Source organism: Anopheles gambiae, chromosome 3 (assembly GCF_943734735.2).
Source record: "Anopheles gambiae chromosome 3, idAnoGambNW_F1_1, whole genome shotgun sequence".
NCBI classification, from domain to species: Eukaryota; Metazoa; Arthropoda; class Insecta; order Diptera; family Culicidae; genus Anopheles; species Anopheles gambiae.
In genome coordinates this window covers 8,101,872-8,118,782 of record NC_064602.1, presented here as the reverse complement: position 1 = coordinate 8,118,782, position 16,911 = coordinate 8,101,872, and the positions used below count along the sequence as shown (strand labels likewise).

The 16,911-nt window shown below is 44.8% G+C and overlaps 1 protein-coding gene across 2 annotated transcripts in view; it reads right to left on the bottom strand.

The window, feature by feature from the left end:
• Positions 1–16,911, bottom strand: part of LOC1277711 (EGFR adapter protein) — a 48,825-nt gene that overhangs the window by 4,210 nt on the left and 27,704 nt on the right. For both annotated transcript variants that reach the window (XM_061658257.1, XM_061658258.1), the window contains one exon: positions 291–2,091. In XM_061658257.1, the coding sequence (XP_061514241.1) occupies positions 291–596 (306 nt within the window). In that variant the 5' untranslated portion in view covers positions 597–2,091. The remainder of the gene's footprint in view (positions 1–290; positions 2,092–16,911) is intronic.

Sequence of the window (16,911 nt, the reverse complement as noted above, 5' to 3'; positions counted from 1 at the left end):
TCTCATTATATCAAACCAATAAATAATGCTTAAATCAAGAGTTACAAATGTAACAACATTAAAAGCCGCATGTTACATCCCCATCAGGCCGACCTTTCCCCAGCTTCTCACCGTTGCTCAATTTCGCCCCATTCCAGCCGTCGCAAATCTGACAAAAGCAATCCAAGCTGCAGAAATGAATTTATCTTTCGCTCAGTTAGCACGGCTAGGGAACGCACTCACAGCGATTCAAAAGCACGAACCCCGGGAAGGTCCATCTGTTTTGCTCCAAACCCAGTAGAATCACTTACCAGTGCCGGTTTCTCCATGAACTTGATGCAATTATTCATCTCGCCCGTCGGCGACCCGCTGCTGTCCTCGTCGGATGAAGTGAGCAGCAGTGGATCCGCGGTGTAATTTACATTTTCATCGCATTTGTTATACGCGGCGCGGTGCAGGGGCGTCTGCTGCGCGGGCAGCGCCGCCGGCCGGTCCAGCAGGTCGTAGCTGCACTTGCGAGGATGCTTTCGCTCCATTCTCTCCGCACTGCCGGTGGTGGTGGTGATGGTGGTCTTGTTCGTCGTAGCGTTGTCGTTAAAATATTCCACTTCCTGCATGTCCGAACGGCAACGGTTGTGGCGCTCGTGTATCCCGAACGTGGGTTTTCACTATTGTTTCACCGGTCGGAGAATGTCTTTTTTGTTTCGTTTCGTCCTAACGTCGTTTGGTTTTCGCTTTCAATTTCACAATTCCGGAGCGAGCTCAGTTGGCTGCGTTCAACGCAAGCAGGTTCAAGGATATCCAATCCTAACCGACCGCGAAACAAGTGCTTGGCCGGGGCCTGGAGTGGTCACAATTTAACCGGTCCACCTATAGACTAGTTTCTCCAGCCAAATGTCCATCGTGTCCTTTTTGTTGCCCTCTGTTACGCGGTACGTTTTGAGCTCGTCGGGCACACTTTATTCCTGCAGCATGAGATCCATTTTTACTAGCCCTTTCTATAGCAATACATTTTATTCAAACGTGCCGACCCGGTTCTTCCTGCCCGACCGGTCTCCGGTCACTCAGGCTCCATGGGCCTTTTGTTCGGGGTTTGCCAGTCTGTTCGGGGTACGATCTTGTTTAAATTTATTTTTCACTCTCTCTCTCTCTCTGTCTGTCTTTTCCGTTGCAACGGTAACGGAAAAAGTGGATCAACTGTTTTTCTGTGATTATTTGTGTTTGCGTTCTTTGTTGGTTGTGCCGCTTTCCCGCCTGTCCGCCGAGAGCCGGAGCGCACTCATCGACTGACCGATGCTCGGAAAATCTGTTCGAAGCAGGGTAAACTCTTGCCCTTGCCTGTTCAGCACACGGCTCTATTCACCTTGCTCGATACTCGATTGTGATCCTTCTTTTTTTGTATGTGTGTGTTACTGGCTAGCTCTGCTTCCCGTTGAATCCTCTGCAGGATACACTCTTTTTATCTCCTATTAATTTATTGCTCTCTATCATGCGAACCGACAACAGGGCCGGCAGAAAGGGCAGGACCGGCAACCGCAACAACTGCACCGTCCGTGACACACCGGCCAGCCGCGCCACGGTTTCTTTCGCGTTTCCCGGTAATTTATTCGCTCTCGTGCGCTGGTGGCTTTTTTAAAGATTTATATTTTTTTACCACCCTCTTCGATTTCACCTCTAAGCCAGCTCTATATATTTCTGGGTCTGTGTGGTTTTTATTTTTTGCACAACCACACACTCACACACTTGTGCTTCATGAGGTCACAAAATGTGGACGGCAAATCGAGCTGTAAACCAACGCCAATTCACCGATGAAAAATTCCGTGGTGCTCGTGTACTTTGCTTTTTGCAGTGGTTTTGGCGGTTGTGTTTTTTGCCTTTTTCAAGTGCAGTCGCTTTGTTATCTAGCGTTCGGTTTTGAGTTTCTCCTTAGCTACCCTCATGTACCGGACACCGGCGCGATGCTATCATCCGGGATTACAATTTATTTGGTAATCAGTCCGAGATACGTGGATTTATTTTTCGAGCCTCGTATTTCACCCGGCTGTGGAGGTGAAACACTCACATCTGCTTGGTTGATTGGATGATATTGAATCACTGGCTACTCGGTGAAGTCTGGAAAGGTACAGAATTGATATGAAAACGTTAAGTGAGATGTAGTGGAATATAATCAATTCCTATTAATTACAGATCTGGAAAAACCTTTCCAAAAAGAAGGATGATAATGAAACAAAACATAAATATGGTTTTATTATTTGAAGAAGCTTTTATACTACAATATTTGGGCCTCTGTTAAACGAATGAAACTATGAACTACATCTAAAGAAGATTTTTAATCATTTAACTTCATCGTAATCAATTTTCATTCAACGAATCCAACTATTAAACTCGCATTATCACTATTTAATCTCTCAACAACATGTGCAATTATTACGAACATAGTGTCAATAAAACATAACCCTTATTACCACCAACAGCCACGTTTCAAATCGGTTCTGCAATTAACGCTGATTAGAAAACTCCACCGTTCGCGCCTGTGTACGAGAGGAGCCAACTATGTTTGCACAGGTGATTCCAAAATCACGCCAGCTAATCGGGCACGGTCTGTAGAAAAGCTCCCCCCGTCCTTCCAGTATCTTTACACAGCACCAGCTACTAATGTCTCTCTATTTCGCATAGTTTTTCTGTTCCCAACTTTGCATGCTCGTCCACAAACAGTGTCCCCGTTTGCCTGCTGCTGCTTGCCGCGTTGTAATAATTAAAAGGAGCAAACGGGAAAAATGTTTTCATAAATTGATCCTATTTACGGCGCACTCTGAGGCAGCAACAACAAGAAGCAGAAAAAATGCGAAGAAGAAAACTGCACATCGTCACAAAGTTTTGTACATGCACTGCACAAACACACTGAAACTGTTTCGTTTTTTTCTTTTTTGTTTGTGCTTTCAGGTCTTTGCATCCTCTATCCTCTTTGCATCGTCGAAATACCGCACCGCCGTTGGTATGGCGAGGGATAATAAGCACCAGAAAAATGCCACTCGAGGATAGAAAAATCCAACGCTAATTTGTTCTCGCACCACACCTCGCTTCATCGTGGCATTCGCATCGGAAGGGGGAGGGGGGGGGGGGGTTGGGATCCTTTTCTTGCATGCACACACACACACAAAAGGTGCAGCCCCATCCACCCCTAACACCGGGTGGGTTCGTCGCTTAATAACCCAACCCGAACTAACGGCTGCAGGGTGTCAGTGAACACCCGGGTTTCACCACCCGGGTGACTGTGCACTAAATGTGCATCCTTTTTTCAGGTTCACCTGCCCTAGAATGTGTGCACAAAAACTACCAACGAGCTTAGCATTTCAGCACACCAACCAACCAACGAATTGAGCAACGTCGAGCTTGCTCGTTCGACGGAATTAAGCATCGAAATAAGGGGATGACTCCGACTCATATCTTGCCAGCGCTCTGTGCATGTGCAGCGCCAATTTGTGATCCCTTTGCCCTTGCTTCGTGCTACCCTTGGGTCGGAAAGTCGAATGCATTCCGTGGCATGGTACGATACCGGATAAGAAACACCTCCGCTCGGCCGTATCCATATCGCGCGCGAGTCAGTATAATGGAATGAATTAAATCTCATTTCTCGCTCGTATTCCCACCGGTGAAGGAGGTTCCGTCGGGGTGCTTTCTGCTCCTTCGTGGGTCCCGTTTAGCTTTCTTTAATTTACCCCCAGACCAGCTTAAGTATCTCATCAGACTCGTCTGCCTCATTCACAACGTCCAGAGCCCGCACGGCACGACTACGAACCCGAAGAACACGAACTTCTTCAAGAAAGCAACTCTCTTCTACCTCCGAGCACTGAATGGCACAAGGACTTCTCCTCTAGAGCACACCAATCACAACTAAAAATTCCAAACCAGGCTCTTCCTTCAATGTCCCCTCCATCCCCCCAATCTGCCGATCCTTCCGGTTTGGATTCATTTGTAAGGATTCTCCGATTCCGTGTGCAACTATTTGCTGCAGTTTTGTTCCTTTTTTTTCTTTCTCCCGGTGAGCAATTTTCCCAGACCAGACCAGCTTCTGATTGTGAACAAAAAAAAGCGAAGAAAAGAAAATGATCGTAAAGATGAAAAACAACTTCTACAAAGTCCCTGTCGAAGCAGTCACCCGTTTGAAAGAAGCTCACGAGACAGCAGAAGCAGAAAACGGGAAGAAATCGACCACCTGCATCTACTCAGCCCCTCCAAGGAGTGGGTTTGCTTGAAACACTCTTCACGGCGGAAAAGTGCAACCAACCACCGACCATGATATGCTCCCCGGTGCAAACATTATCCTGGGGAAAAGAAAAGAATGAAGTGAAAGAGAAATTTGAAGGAGAACACTCCTCCCCTACTGTAACTACCATGTGCCAAGGAGATTCTTCAATAGCAGAGATTAAACTCTCGACTACTCTCTCGGTGCCTGGCAAGGATGTAAAATTAATCAAGCGAAATTGACGGAAAACAGCAAGAGGTAAATGAAAAATACAACTCTCCCTCCCACAATCTCCTTTATACAGGAGAAACCAGCCAAACCTGTGCATTGCATTGCCGTTCCGGAAATAGCTCGAAAGACAGTGCAAAAAATCCGTCCCGTTCCTTCAATCTTTCAATGGGGCATGGCGTACAAAAAAGCAGGAAACACATTCCGAACGTAAACCAAGCAAATCCATGAACCACCACTCGGCAGCGCGCAAGCAAGAGCCCGGTGTCAGAGTTAATTACAAGATTTGCAGGACTTCAAACATGTCCACAAGCTTCGAGGATGGGTTGGGGTGAGATAGGATGTGCTTCAAAAGCGAAGGTAAGATCGGTGTTGAGATCGCATTAGGTAGTGTACGCTACCAACGCGTGTGTATGTGAAAGAGAGGGCGCAGAGAAAAATGAGGAAGGGCCCCCTTATTTCTGCTCCACTTTCTCGTGAATATCTGCCTCACTTTGAGGTGAAAATACTTTGAAGCATGCTTGTGCACGCGTACTGCGGTCATCATGGGTTTTGGTAGCGTGGCGAGATGGAGCCGAGTTTTCAAGCAGATCAATTTAATTATGAAATGACGAGATAAGAGGCAGCAGAAAACGGGGCATGGCAAGTTCTTCTTACGCCCGGAGATAACGGGTAGAGCACGGGATCTATTGGGTAAGCATCCTTGACAAAGGTGGTGCTTTTTCAAGCGTGAAAAGCTACCTCATTTTGAATGGGTTTTAAGCAGCGCTGTAAGCACACAGTTGTAAGATGAGTTGTAGGACAAGCGATGTGAGCATTTTAATGCCTCATTCAGCGAATCATTCTGAGGGAAATTAAGAGGGCACAATGTTATTACTTTCTTTGAAGGAGACAATTTTGATTACTAAATATGATTAATTATTTTGATTATTTTTTGTTCTCATTTCCTACACGTTGCATGTTTTAAAGTTTAAAGCAAGATACTTTAGATACGTATTTTGTATGACAAACACCTTTTAACTCGTAAATTCTCAATGATGTTGTAAAACATTATTGTTACTACACTTTAAGGTCGATATACTTTACTAAGCTCTCATTCAGTAGCTTCATTTTCAACACGGCACGACACAAGTCTTTAAAATGTTGTAGTCCAATAAACCTGTATTTACATTTTACCATCAAACTCCCAATTTCCTCTCGTTTAAAGCAACCAAATTGATTTCAAAGCGAACTCATATCATATAATCTCGAAACACACAACCATAAAACGGCACCATTGCCTCACGATAACTCATTCACTCCCACCCATTACAGGCACTGCATTATTTATACGCTTTTTAGACGATCACTTACATTGAAATCGGTTTGGATCATCTGGAGGGCTTTACCATTGCCATAACTTTTCCACGCCAAAACCTCTGCCCCAGCCATCCATCTGCTCGCAACGCTTTAAACGCTATCCCGCCATTTTTACACCAGCACATTGCGTCGTGGTACGATTTCCTAGCAATTTGTTTTCATTACCTACGATTGCACTCCGTATCGTTTGCCTCATGACAGCTACAGCAGCTGTAGTACCACACCATGCACAACTTCCACACACACTCACACACACATGACCACACATGCCATAGCCACACAATCGTAAACATTACCCAGACACAATAAATCGAATACCGGTTATCACACATTTAGCAAAAACGATAACATTAATGGCTGGGCAATGGCCGCACGGCCACAGCCGTTTAACTAGGGTGTGTGCTACTCACCCCCACACAACCACCGTCGGAGTAGTAACGACGATGGAAACGATTTATACGCTCTTGCTCACCCCGACACACTCACTAAATGGTTTGGAAAAGCCGGAAAAGCTGTGAAGTTACGGCGAAAGAGGTGGTGTGAGAAAACCCGGAAGTGAACAAACCACTGCACACGTGTTTCGGATTGAATAAAGGCGGCTGGACAATTGCGCGATAAGATCTGGCTCTGTATGTGTGTGTGTGTGTAAGCGTGTTTCAGCGGGAAGAGAAGGAGAGACTTGGGTGAGATCATCATTTCATGGATGCTCCTTCGTTAGTTCCACAGCCATAGCGAATGAAGATGAACCTTTTTTGTAAAAGTGAAAAAGACCCTCACAAAAAAAACCCCGGACAACCACAGTCACTTCCAGACACTAAAGTGGCATGGTTTCTTTCTTGGTCATTTTGTTCTTTGCTAGATAGCTGAAGCCTCATATCCTCCAGTGACATGAGCTACATGGACACTATTTTCCAGTAAGTATAAAAAACCGACTTTACAGCTAAGAAGAACTCAAAGCCAAGGGAAAATAGGCTATCGCTGCTTTCTTTTAGACCTTCGAACCGGATCCTAGAGCGACTGCTGACCGCAGAAAGAACAATACGACGGTGGTAGTAAAACACAGCCATACTAACGCTCTCTCTCACACACAGCCACGCGCGTCGTCGACCTCAGGCACTACCCATGGGAGATGAACAATGAAGACATGCGAGAACCTTGGCCAAAGCATGAACCCCCGTTGCACGATAACGAGAGTGACAAAACCTCTAAAAGAAATCTTCCCCGTCGTTTGTTGTTCTCGGCGTGTTCTTTGTACTCTTTCCCCGTTAGTAGCCAGGCGCCCAGGCACAGTCAAAAGTCATGCCAGTAGTGACCGTTTCGGACCGGTCAGACGAAAGAATTTACGATGACGACAATGAAACGGAACGGAACCATAACCGAGCAAGCACACACATGCTTATGGGAAGGATAAAAATAGCCTTGTACGGGAGGCTTCCCCCTTTTCATCTATTCTTGCTTTTCTACCCCATATTCCGACGTTGGCATTTTGCTCATATCCGACCACTTCCTCCGTTCACTAGGGGGAGGAAAAAACGCTCCCGTTAGCACTCCATCTCCCGGCCGAAGCTAGAGCCATTTGTTATCAGGACAGGGCGGACAAAATTGAAAATATATGGCCCATTAGGACAAGTGTTCCCCGGGAGTTCCTCCACTCCACGGCGGCTTCCTGTTTGGCCTTTCCACGCTGGATCAAGTTCTTAACCGGCAGGAAAGTATCACATACACATACGGTGAGCAAGAAGAAAAAACGCCTGGGTGCTTAGTCAAAACCACAGGCAACACACACACACACAACGCACATATTCAGCCCATCGTGTTTCTTTCACTAGCGACACTCGCTTTTTTTTTTTTGGCTGCAACCATTTGCCGAAGAGGAGGACCCTTTCGAGAGGAATTTTCACACTACCATCCCATTCATCGACTGTTCTCTGTGAAGCAATTCGTAACGACGTCATTCGAGATTCGGACATTCTCGGCTCTTTTTTTTTTGGGGTGTGAGTTAGAAGTGTCCCTATATCCTTATTCCCACCGCTCCCACTAGCAGAGATAATTGAGTCATTTAATTACTCGATGGATGAAAACAGACCAAGCTGCCGAGAAGGATAGTCTAGTCACTAGTCTGCTGATTTGGCTGTCTTCGGTTGTTGCGAATATTGACTTACTCCCAGCAACCAGAGACACAATTCCGAAACGGTCAACGAAAAACTGGCCCTCTTTTTGGTTCCGCCTGCCAGCAGCAGATCCGAACGACCCGTGCTCAGCCCATTACTACGGGAGGTTTTGCACAAAACCCACTGCACTATCAATTTGCTAAATGGAGTGGCTGATGTTTTCGTATGTGCAGCGCGCAAGCAATAGCTTCAATTTCCCCTAACCATCCCTCCACCATATCGAGGAATGCTTGCGAGCATCAAAGCGAGCAAATGATGCTGGAAAGAGATTTTCCCCTAGATTGACCGTCGACTAGGGCCAAACGATTGAAGCGTCCCATGGTCGCGAGGCAAGCCCACGAGCTGGTGAACATAAGAGTTAACGACGCAACTACAACCGGCACCGAAATTGGAAACAAAATATACTAAACTTCATGCACGATTAGAAGCAGAGAGACCGATAGGAGGTAAAAGCAGCCATTCGTCGTACAATAGGAAAAATCTCATCTATTGCAGCCAATTTCGTGTCGTGTTTGCTGCTCGTTACGATAAACGATCGAAAAGTACTCCTACTCCAACCAAACACACACACTACCCAACACATGCCTTTCTGGTAAAAGTGAACACGCAAAAACAATCAGCATTTTGGTTGGTTCCGCTCCACTCATGTTTCATGTGACGATAAGCACTTGTGATGGTTTGGTAAAAAAACAACCAAATCCACCCCGCCAACCGGAAGCATGGAGAAAGCATGGTGTAAAAATCGTTTAAAATGAATTTTTCATTGTATTTTTGATAAGCATGTGAAATTCAATGTGCCGTGCTCGGGCGCTCCTCTTGCAAGTCTGCTTTACTGTGTGGAAAACCTAAACCCTTTCCACGGAAATCTCGTAGCCCGCATATCTACTTCCTTCCATCGCTCGTGCAGGAAGCATGATTATGGATGCATGGTTGTTGCGGGTTTGCTCCTTTTTTGTACATATCAACATATTCCAGCGAACACCCCACAGCAACACGCAACAGTTATGCAACCCAACAGAGTAGCATTGTGTAGCGCTTTTTATTAAATTTGATTTGCAAAACCAACCAGATCAAACGTGACGAGCTGGTAGCAAACCGGCATCAAATCACTACCGGGAAAGCATGGAGGTGCATTTCCAGCAGCAGTTGCCACTTTGATCATCTACAATCTAATATGAGCTAGCGTTGGAAAAACAATCGTACTCGGAGAGGCTCAAAATTTCCTAGAAACATATTGTAAATGTTGTTCCAGTTGGATTGATGGTACTTGAAAAGGACGTACATCGAACAGCATATGTTTGTGTTAACAATAACTTTTGAATGGAACAGTAGCTGTTGATACAAGAGCAGCGTTTTAATCAACTAGAGGAACATCGTATTTATGCATTACAATGGAATAACACAACACCTATTTTCCAGGAATTTAACTCTGGGAGCATGTTTTGTAATGCATCAACGTACTAACCGATAACTCTGAGGTAAACTAGGCAAGATGCAGGAGTAAACTAAAGCATCAGATCAATATCTCTCTCTTGCCATTACACCACATCTTCCTTGACGCTAGCAAACGGGACCGTAACTGCGTCTAGAGCCTTCCCAACAAGCCATTTTCTTCCCGACAGTAACAATGATTGATAATGCATCGGTCAAACTTACCACTTCAGCCAATCAATATACTAGCAGCGTAACGCCCCGAAACTCTTCTTCGTTGTTATATTTTTAGGAGCGAAAAAACTTCCCTGGGCAATTCCGGGACTTTCTCGTCAGTCGACGTCATCCTCGTCCAGGATATCCGACCGCTTCAATTTCTCCCGCTCTTTCTTCTTCTCATTCTCATCATTGCATCCCGCTTGGGCCCTATCCAATATCCTGTGCTCAAAGTTATTTTGTTATTCTTTCCCGTGCTGCAAACCACCAGCCCGCTCTAGTTTAGCTGGTGGAGCTAATCGTTGTACTAGTGTGGGTAGTGACTGGTACGCAAGAAACTGGTTAGTCAGAGTATTTCATCACCATCAACATGACAGCACAGGCCATCACCGGGAGCGACAATACGGTTCTGGGCGGAAAGCATAACATAGTGGCTGGTCTGCTGGCTAGTCACCATAATATATTAAGGAAGATGAAACTGTAAACAAACTTACTTCCCTGCCGAAATGGATGACGCGAAAGATAGAAATAGCCACAGCATTGGAGCTTCCAACTGTCCTTAAAAATCACTCAAACGTTTCCCAATCCATCCATTGGGAGGTAGCGTACAAGTTATTCTATGTTTGGAGTTTGTTTTTGCTTTTGAAACGGAACAACAAAGACGAGCAAAACGAATAAAAGTATAAAAATGTTTAGTGTAACTTCCCGTTGGGAGATATCTTCAAAAGATACTAACCAAATACCCGAAGCTACACTAACCCATGTCTAAATATCGATTGACTGCCCTGCATCGCTGTCGCCGTACTGCTGTCACTCAGACGACAAAGAAGGCCGGTGCTGATTGAATCAGGAAAGGATCACCCGTGTCCGATGTGCAGCGGAAGCGACCAGCACCAGGCACAGTAAAGAACCAGAAAAATTGTTCTTTTGTTGGGACGAAAATGGTACCATCTCCAAGACAAACTTCTCCAAAGAACAGTTCTTGCGCTTTGGACAGCTCCTCTGGCGAGAAGTTGGGCCACTGACGACAACAACCAAAATAAGGGTAAACCACGACGACGACGACGGCATCTCATAAACCACAATTCGATAGCTGATAGACGTTTGACATTAATTCATTTATCACCGGGTACACACCACGCCCCCGACTTGCCGGAGGAACTTGCTTCTCCTCCTACGAGAAGGGTTCGTCTCTCGCCAGACGGAGGACGACAGCTGGACCGAGGACCACTTTGGCATCGTTTAACATTAACCATTCTTGGCATCATGTTGCATAGATTGATTTCCGATGTCTGACCGCGTTCAAAGCTTCCATTTCCGGCCAACGCCGCGTGTGACCGAGACTGGGGCTCGGGTCGGGTTCCATTTTGTTTGCAATAAAATTGATTAAATTGAAATCAAATGCACCAGCGGTGCGGCATCGAAGCCGGAAGGGAGTGCTGAGGTTGGCATTTTATGAATCACCGCCATTCGTCCCACGCGCTCAGCCTTCTTGGGTGCGAACAACCTCCGCAGCAATCGGGGCAGGCGTTTATGTTTTGCCAAACAACAAATCGTGCCAAACACAAACAGGATACCGGCGGATTGGACTGAGTTGCCGGGGGATCGCAATCGTGCTATAATGCTGAATATTTTACGACGCATCAATAAGGGATGTTTACGATTTTTTTTTGTTTCTGTAACTCGTCAATATTAGTTTCTAGTATCCTATCTTTTGGTAGCAATGTTTTTTAACGATGTGACTCACTAACAAAAAAGTTTGAGGAATAATGTCTAATGAAATCCTTCCCATATCAAAGTAAGAGATATTAACATTCTATTAAAATCCTTTTACAAGTAGTCCAACAAAATTTAAGTTTAAACACTTTCCAGAAACAACTTATTTACCTCTAGTTCATCACGTGACAATGTTAATGTTTTACATAGCTCTGCAACATACTACCAACCGATTATTGCACTCTGCGTCATCTTAGTTTCAACAAAAGGTTAGGTGTCGTTGACAAACCACTTGTACTGCACCATTCCACCCAAGAACCTTGTAAACTTTCTGCTGTTATAAGCTATACTTGGAGCCCTCTAGCAACAAAACCCGCTCTCTCTATTTTTCAATTCCAGGTATCAAGCATTTTCACATGCTTTTTCTGGCACACAGGGGCACATTGTTACCACGTTGCTAACCGCAACAAGCATTTTCCATTGCTTACTAATCTTTTATTTCGTGGCTTTGTAAAAACCCCCTCACTGCAACAACAACAACGCTACAGATGCAGATGGAGCCATCCACTCCAACACCATCCCGATCTCCGTTGCAGTAATCGAAACGTTCATGGTCCTAACTTATTTGCGGTTTATTTTACTCCCCCTTAACACGGATACACACAGGAAAAAAAACACATCCTTGAGCTTGTTTTGCACTTCTGTTGCCTGGTTTCTTCTTTTGTAGATGATCTGTTCAGGTATGAAACTCAACCGAGCTTCCAACACCTGCGCTTTGTAACCACGGAAATGGAGACTTGAAGCTAAACCGCAAAGCTTTAGACACTTTTCAAAAACAGAGTCAACCAACCGAGCAGCAGAAGCTATACTCAACGATGCACGTAAAAAGTCACAGATTGGCTTTTTGCTGGGAGAAATTTTCAATGCTTCTGCAGTAGAAATATTACTGTTTTTTTTTTCTTTCTTTCCAAAAATAACTTACTGCTTGCAAGCCATCGCAATTGTTTACCGTACACTATGAGGAGATGAACAACGACGAGGGAAAAATAACCTTAAAAAATAATTCTCACCCAAAACCGTACCATCGGATCCGCATCATATCGTGAGTGCTCATTTTAATATTTTCCCTTTTTTGGGGTATTTTTTATTCCAACTGCTCTAGGACCTAGGCAAGTTGTTGGCAGAAAACTAGGGCGAAACAAAACACAAAACCTGCACCGAACCGAATGCTTTCCCTCTATGCTATCTATGGTTTCTGTAGGGTTTTTATGCCGAAAAAGTGTAGAGATATTACACAAAACCCGCGGCCATCGTTCATAAAGTGAAACGGATGGTCCTTAATTTTCAGAATGGAGTGAAAAAGTCATCCCATTCCTGTGCTCTGTTTTCATCGCCTGCACAGACCTATCAAAGCCAAAGCTAGCAGGCAGACAATGTGTATCGAGAGCCATCAACCCCTCCGTTTCTGCGCCGGTGGTGGTGTAAATACTTTTCTCATGAAACACAATCTCTCACGTGCACACACTTGTCGGTGGGTGCTTGCAGTGTTTCCCACACTCGAACAACAAGTCTTATTGTTTTCCCCAGCATGCTTTCGTTGCTACTGATGGGAAAACCGTTCGCGGTACCGCGGTACACACACACAACAAGGAGAATGTAAACGAAACTTTCGCGTCATATGAAAAAGGATGGATTTCCACTTCCACCGCATATTGTTTATGGGGTTTATGGCTTTCTTCTTGACGTGTATGAAAAACCCGCACAGGCCGGCCTGGTGGCCTACAAATGACCTGAAACTATCGGGCACCGAATGCAGAACAGCATAAAGTGGAATGAATCGGGCTAGGGGATTTTATTATAACATCAGAAAGAACGTTCACTGCGGGATTGAAGTGGAAATTCACAAAAATTCTTTGCTCAAAGCTGTCGAAAATTATGTATGCTAGTTTGACTTCATCGTTGACGTAGTCTTGTAAAAATCAAGCAACAGAGCAGTACAAATTTAGTGATGCTTTACGGATTGCATAACTTCAGGCGTTTTTATGTCACAAATCCTAATATTTGGTATTATTGTACTATTTTTACAATATTTTAATGTTGCAAAATACATTCAGATGCTTTCAATGAGGTGTAATACAAGGGTTCAAAATGTATGATATAAAACTACTACCAGCAGTATTTTATCCACAGCTTCTCACACTATCCATGAGCCCAGCAAGTGGCGGGGACGTTTAAAATGAAAAACGATACTTTTACAACCAACACCACAACACCATCGCCCCCGGCATCCTACTACCAGCCACTGCAGTCCTAAAACAGGCTGCAATCACGATGCAGATACGACAGGGATGCAAATGCATCGTGCCTCCCCTTTTTGTCCGGACGGGGTAGTGCCGGATGGTTCAAACTTTCCTTTTTTTTTTGCTAGCCCCATGTTTATTTTTAGCACTCTATTCACCGGACCGAAACTCAATCCAATCGTAGGACAACGCTTTTGCACAATCGCTGCAGGCAGGTCCTTCGTGTGGCTCTGTTTTGTTCGGGTTCGGTTGCGGTCTGGAGCGTTCACTGCGTTTGCCGCGCGAAAAAGCTATATTCATTACGAGAGCTTTCGCGGCTTTGGAAAGCCAAACATGAACAAAGGTGAACCCCACCACAGTGCAGCAACAGAAACAGAAATGTGAAACTTTAAACACACAATACCTCGACATGGTGCACGGCCCTCCTACGATGCAACGGAAGAACGATTGTTGGTTTTTCCGTGGGGCGCTATGGAGCACAATCCTGCTTCACTTGAACGGTTGACTATTAAAAAAGACAGGAAGTAATAATCGCACCGTACGGATATTCATTTTTGTGCCACTTTTTCCCCCCCTTTTTTCCTTTGTGAGCTTTTATCTCGCAACAAATCTCCTATTACAATCACCAAGTTGTACGCGCACGAGGATTCTTTTGCAATATGGCACGTAGGATATCGAAGCCCTTTTTTTGCGCCAATTGTTTGTTGCGTTATCGACTTTCTTTCTGTTTAATGCTGCAGTTTTGCTCGAACGCGAATTCTTTAACCTTGTTTTATGGTTTCTCATTTGAATAGAAATTGTTTACTACTTCTTTTAGGGGCGATAGCTCACGAGCCAAACGTGCACGGCTTCTTTCATTGTGCGCTGCAGTTTCATTCTACCACAAACATTGCATCGCTTTTGATGGCGGAATATGGGAAAAGTTCGTTTGATGGCAAGATGAACGAAGAAACTTTTTGCGCCCTCGCTCTTCCCTGCACGTGAGCAACTTGTTGGGGAAGAAAATTGGGCTTTGCTCACTTATGAGAAACCGCACGCAGCCACACACCCACAACCGTACACCGGACGGACGTCAAACTTGGAGAGTTTCGAGCAAATCAAATGTATTATTGAGGAGCGATATCTTGCTCTATGTCTACCGAAACCACCAGTCACTTCGAATCACCGAGCAAACACGACAATCGATACCAACACACACACACCGTGCCATGACGGAATGCGAGAAAAGAATCCCCTAGTCCACCCAGAAGAAGAAAAATCCGGACAGAAATGCTATGCACCCCACCAACAGAACACCAAAGTAGTGCCAAACTTTGTCTTCTATCCGGAAAACTGGGTGGAACGAACGACCGTTTCGCCATAAATGAACTTATGGACAAAGTTTCGAGTACACATCCGGGGAATCGGTCCTGCCCTGGAAGAATTAGAAAAGGGAAAATCACAAACATTCGGAAACTTAGTCATACGGCGTGACACGGTGGACGAAGCAAATGAGCCGTACCTGAATCTCTTACTTGCAGATGAATCGGAAAGGACTCGATACCATTTGCGTAGAGTCTAGTAACGAACGTTTGGGGGACTTTTTTGTGGCAAAGATCTATTTGCATCACAATTAGCGATGTGAACTAAAAGAGATGATATGGTTTGCGCTTTTCAAACATTGCGAGGGTAATTTGATTTTTTGAAGTTTTTCTTTCATGTTGCTTTGACATGCAAATTAGGGGACATTAGGACAATTAAAAATGCAAAGGAAATCTGCTGAATAATTTACTTATAAGTACGCTTATATGACTCGTTTCACAATGCTGGCCTTAATTTCATAAAAAAATAAATATTTTTTATTGTTGTACTTGAGATTATAATATATTCCTACCATTAACCTTGTACACATTGTTCTTTGCCGTGTGTCTACAACGTACACACATTGTTTCTAATCCTCGCCTGCAGCATAGCAGATTTCTCCCAGTTTAGCCCGAAACATTGTTGCAAAAACTATTACTTCCAAATTCTGCGCGAAAACTAAAGCTCGCCACTATCCATGCCAGGCACGTACAGGATTGATGCACTTACGCTTAACATCATTATGCTTCCCACGCGTTTCATTTACATGCATGCATCATGCCCGGTTGCAGCAGACAGCTTAATTTTCTCTATCTCCTTTTCTCTTCCGCAGCGCTGCTGCAACCCGCGGATGGAAATCCGAGCACTTGATGCATCCTATTCCGGATAATAACAGAGAACACTGCAAGTAATTATAATGCTCTGTATAGAAAAACAAGTAACCAAAAACCCGTGCCCCACACACACACAGACACCATCCGAAACTCCACGAAATAGAGATTTAATCCTGTGGAAATTTTCTCCCATCGCCTGGGAACAACTTCGCGTACTCCTCTTCCATCATTATATCGTGCAAAACCTCGTCTTCCGCAAAACAAAAAACGTACGCTAACAACAACCCGGGTGATCCCGGTTTAAGTTAAGCCCCTCCGTAATCAATGACAGGATAAAATTTCACAAAACTTTTAAAGTAATTAGAAAGCCATCCGTTGCACGGATGCCGCCTGTGGGTGGGCTCATCACGCAGGGCCCCCGGTTGTGACAAGCGCGAAAGTCAAGGACGCGCTCGTGAAACGTTCCTGAGCGGTGACGTGCGGTTTGGCACGGTACGGTGGGCTTCACATTTTACGTTCACATTTACGACGAACCAACTCATCACCAGTGTCATCATCATCATCATGGCCATCGACGATATTATCACCTTCTATGTTGGATGCTTTGAATGGTAACCGAACTGCGAACGGGCGCAAGGTTTTCATTTCCCCGAAAAACCCAAGCCCAAAAACCGGTTCCAAAAGTTCTATCTCCAAACCCCAAGCCACGTTATGAAACGGCTCTTCCCGCAGCGTGTTTCAATCGAGCCCTTTTCGCCCACGTTATTTAAATGCTTTGAAACACTAATCAGATTTAAGGTAACCCCTTTTCTTTCCGCGATGTTGAAGGTTCGTAGAACTGTAGCGCACACTTTGCCCGCTGGGAAATCTACATCCCAGGATAATAAAACGCTTGCGAAACTTGCGGTTTTACTAAAGGCAGTAACAGCTCCTGGAAGGTGCTCATATATACCCGTGGCGCATTTATTACAGTTTAATCACCTGCAACAGTTTATCTTTATCGTACTGGAAACAATTTGGAACATAAAATGATGAGGTGTGGTGGCGTTTGGTAGCACTTTATAGACCGGTTTGTCGATTCACTGGTGATG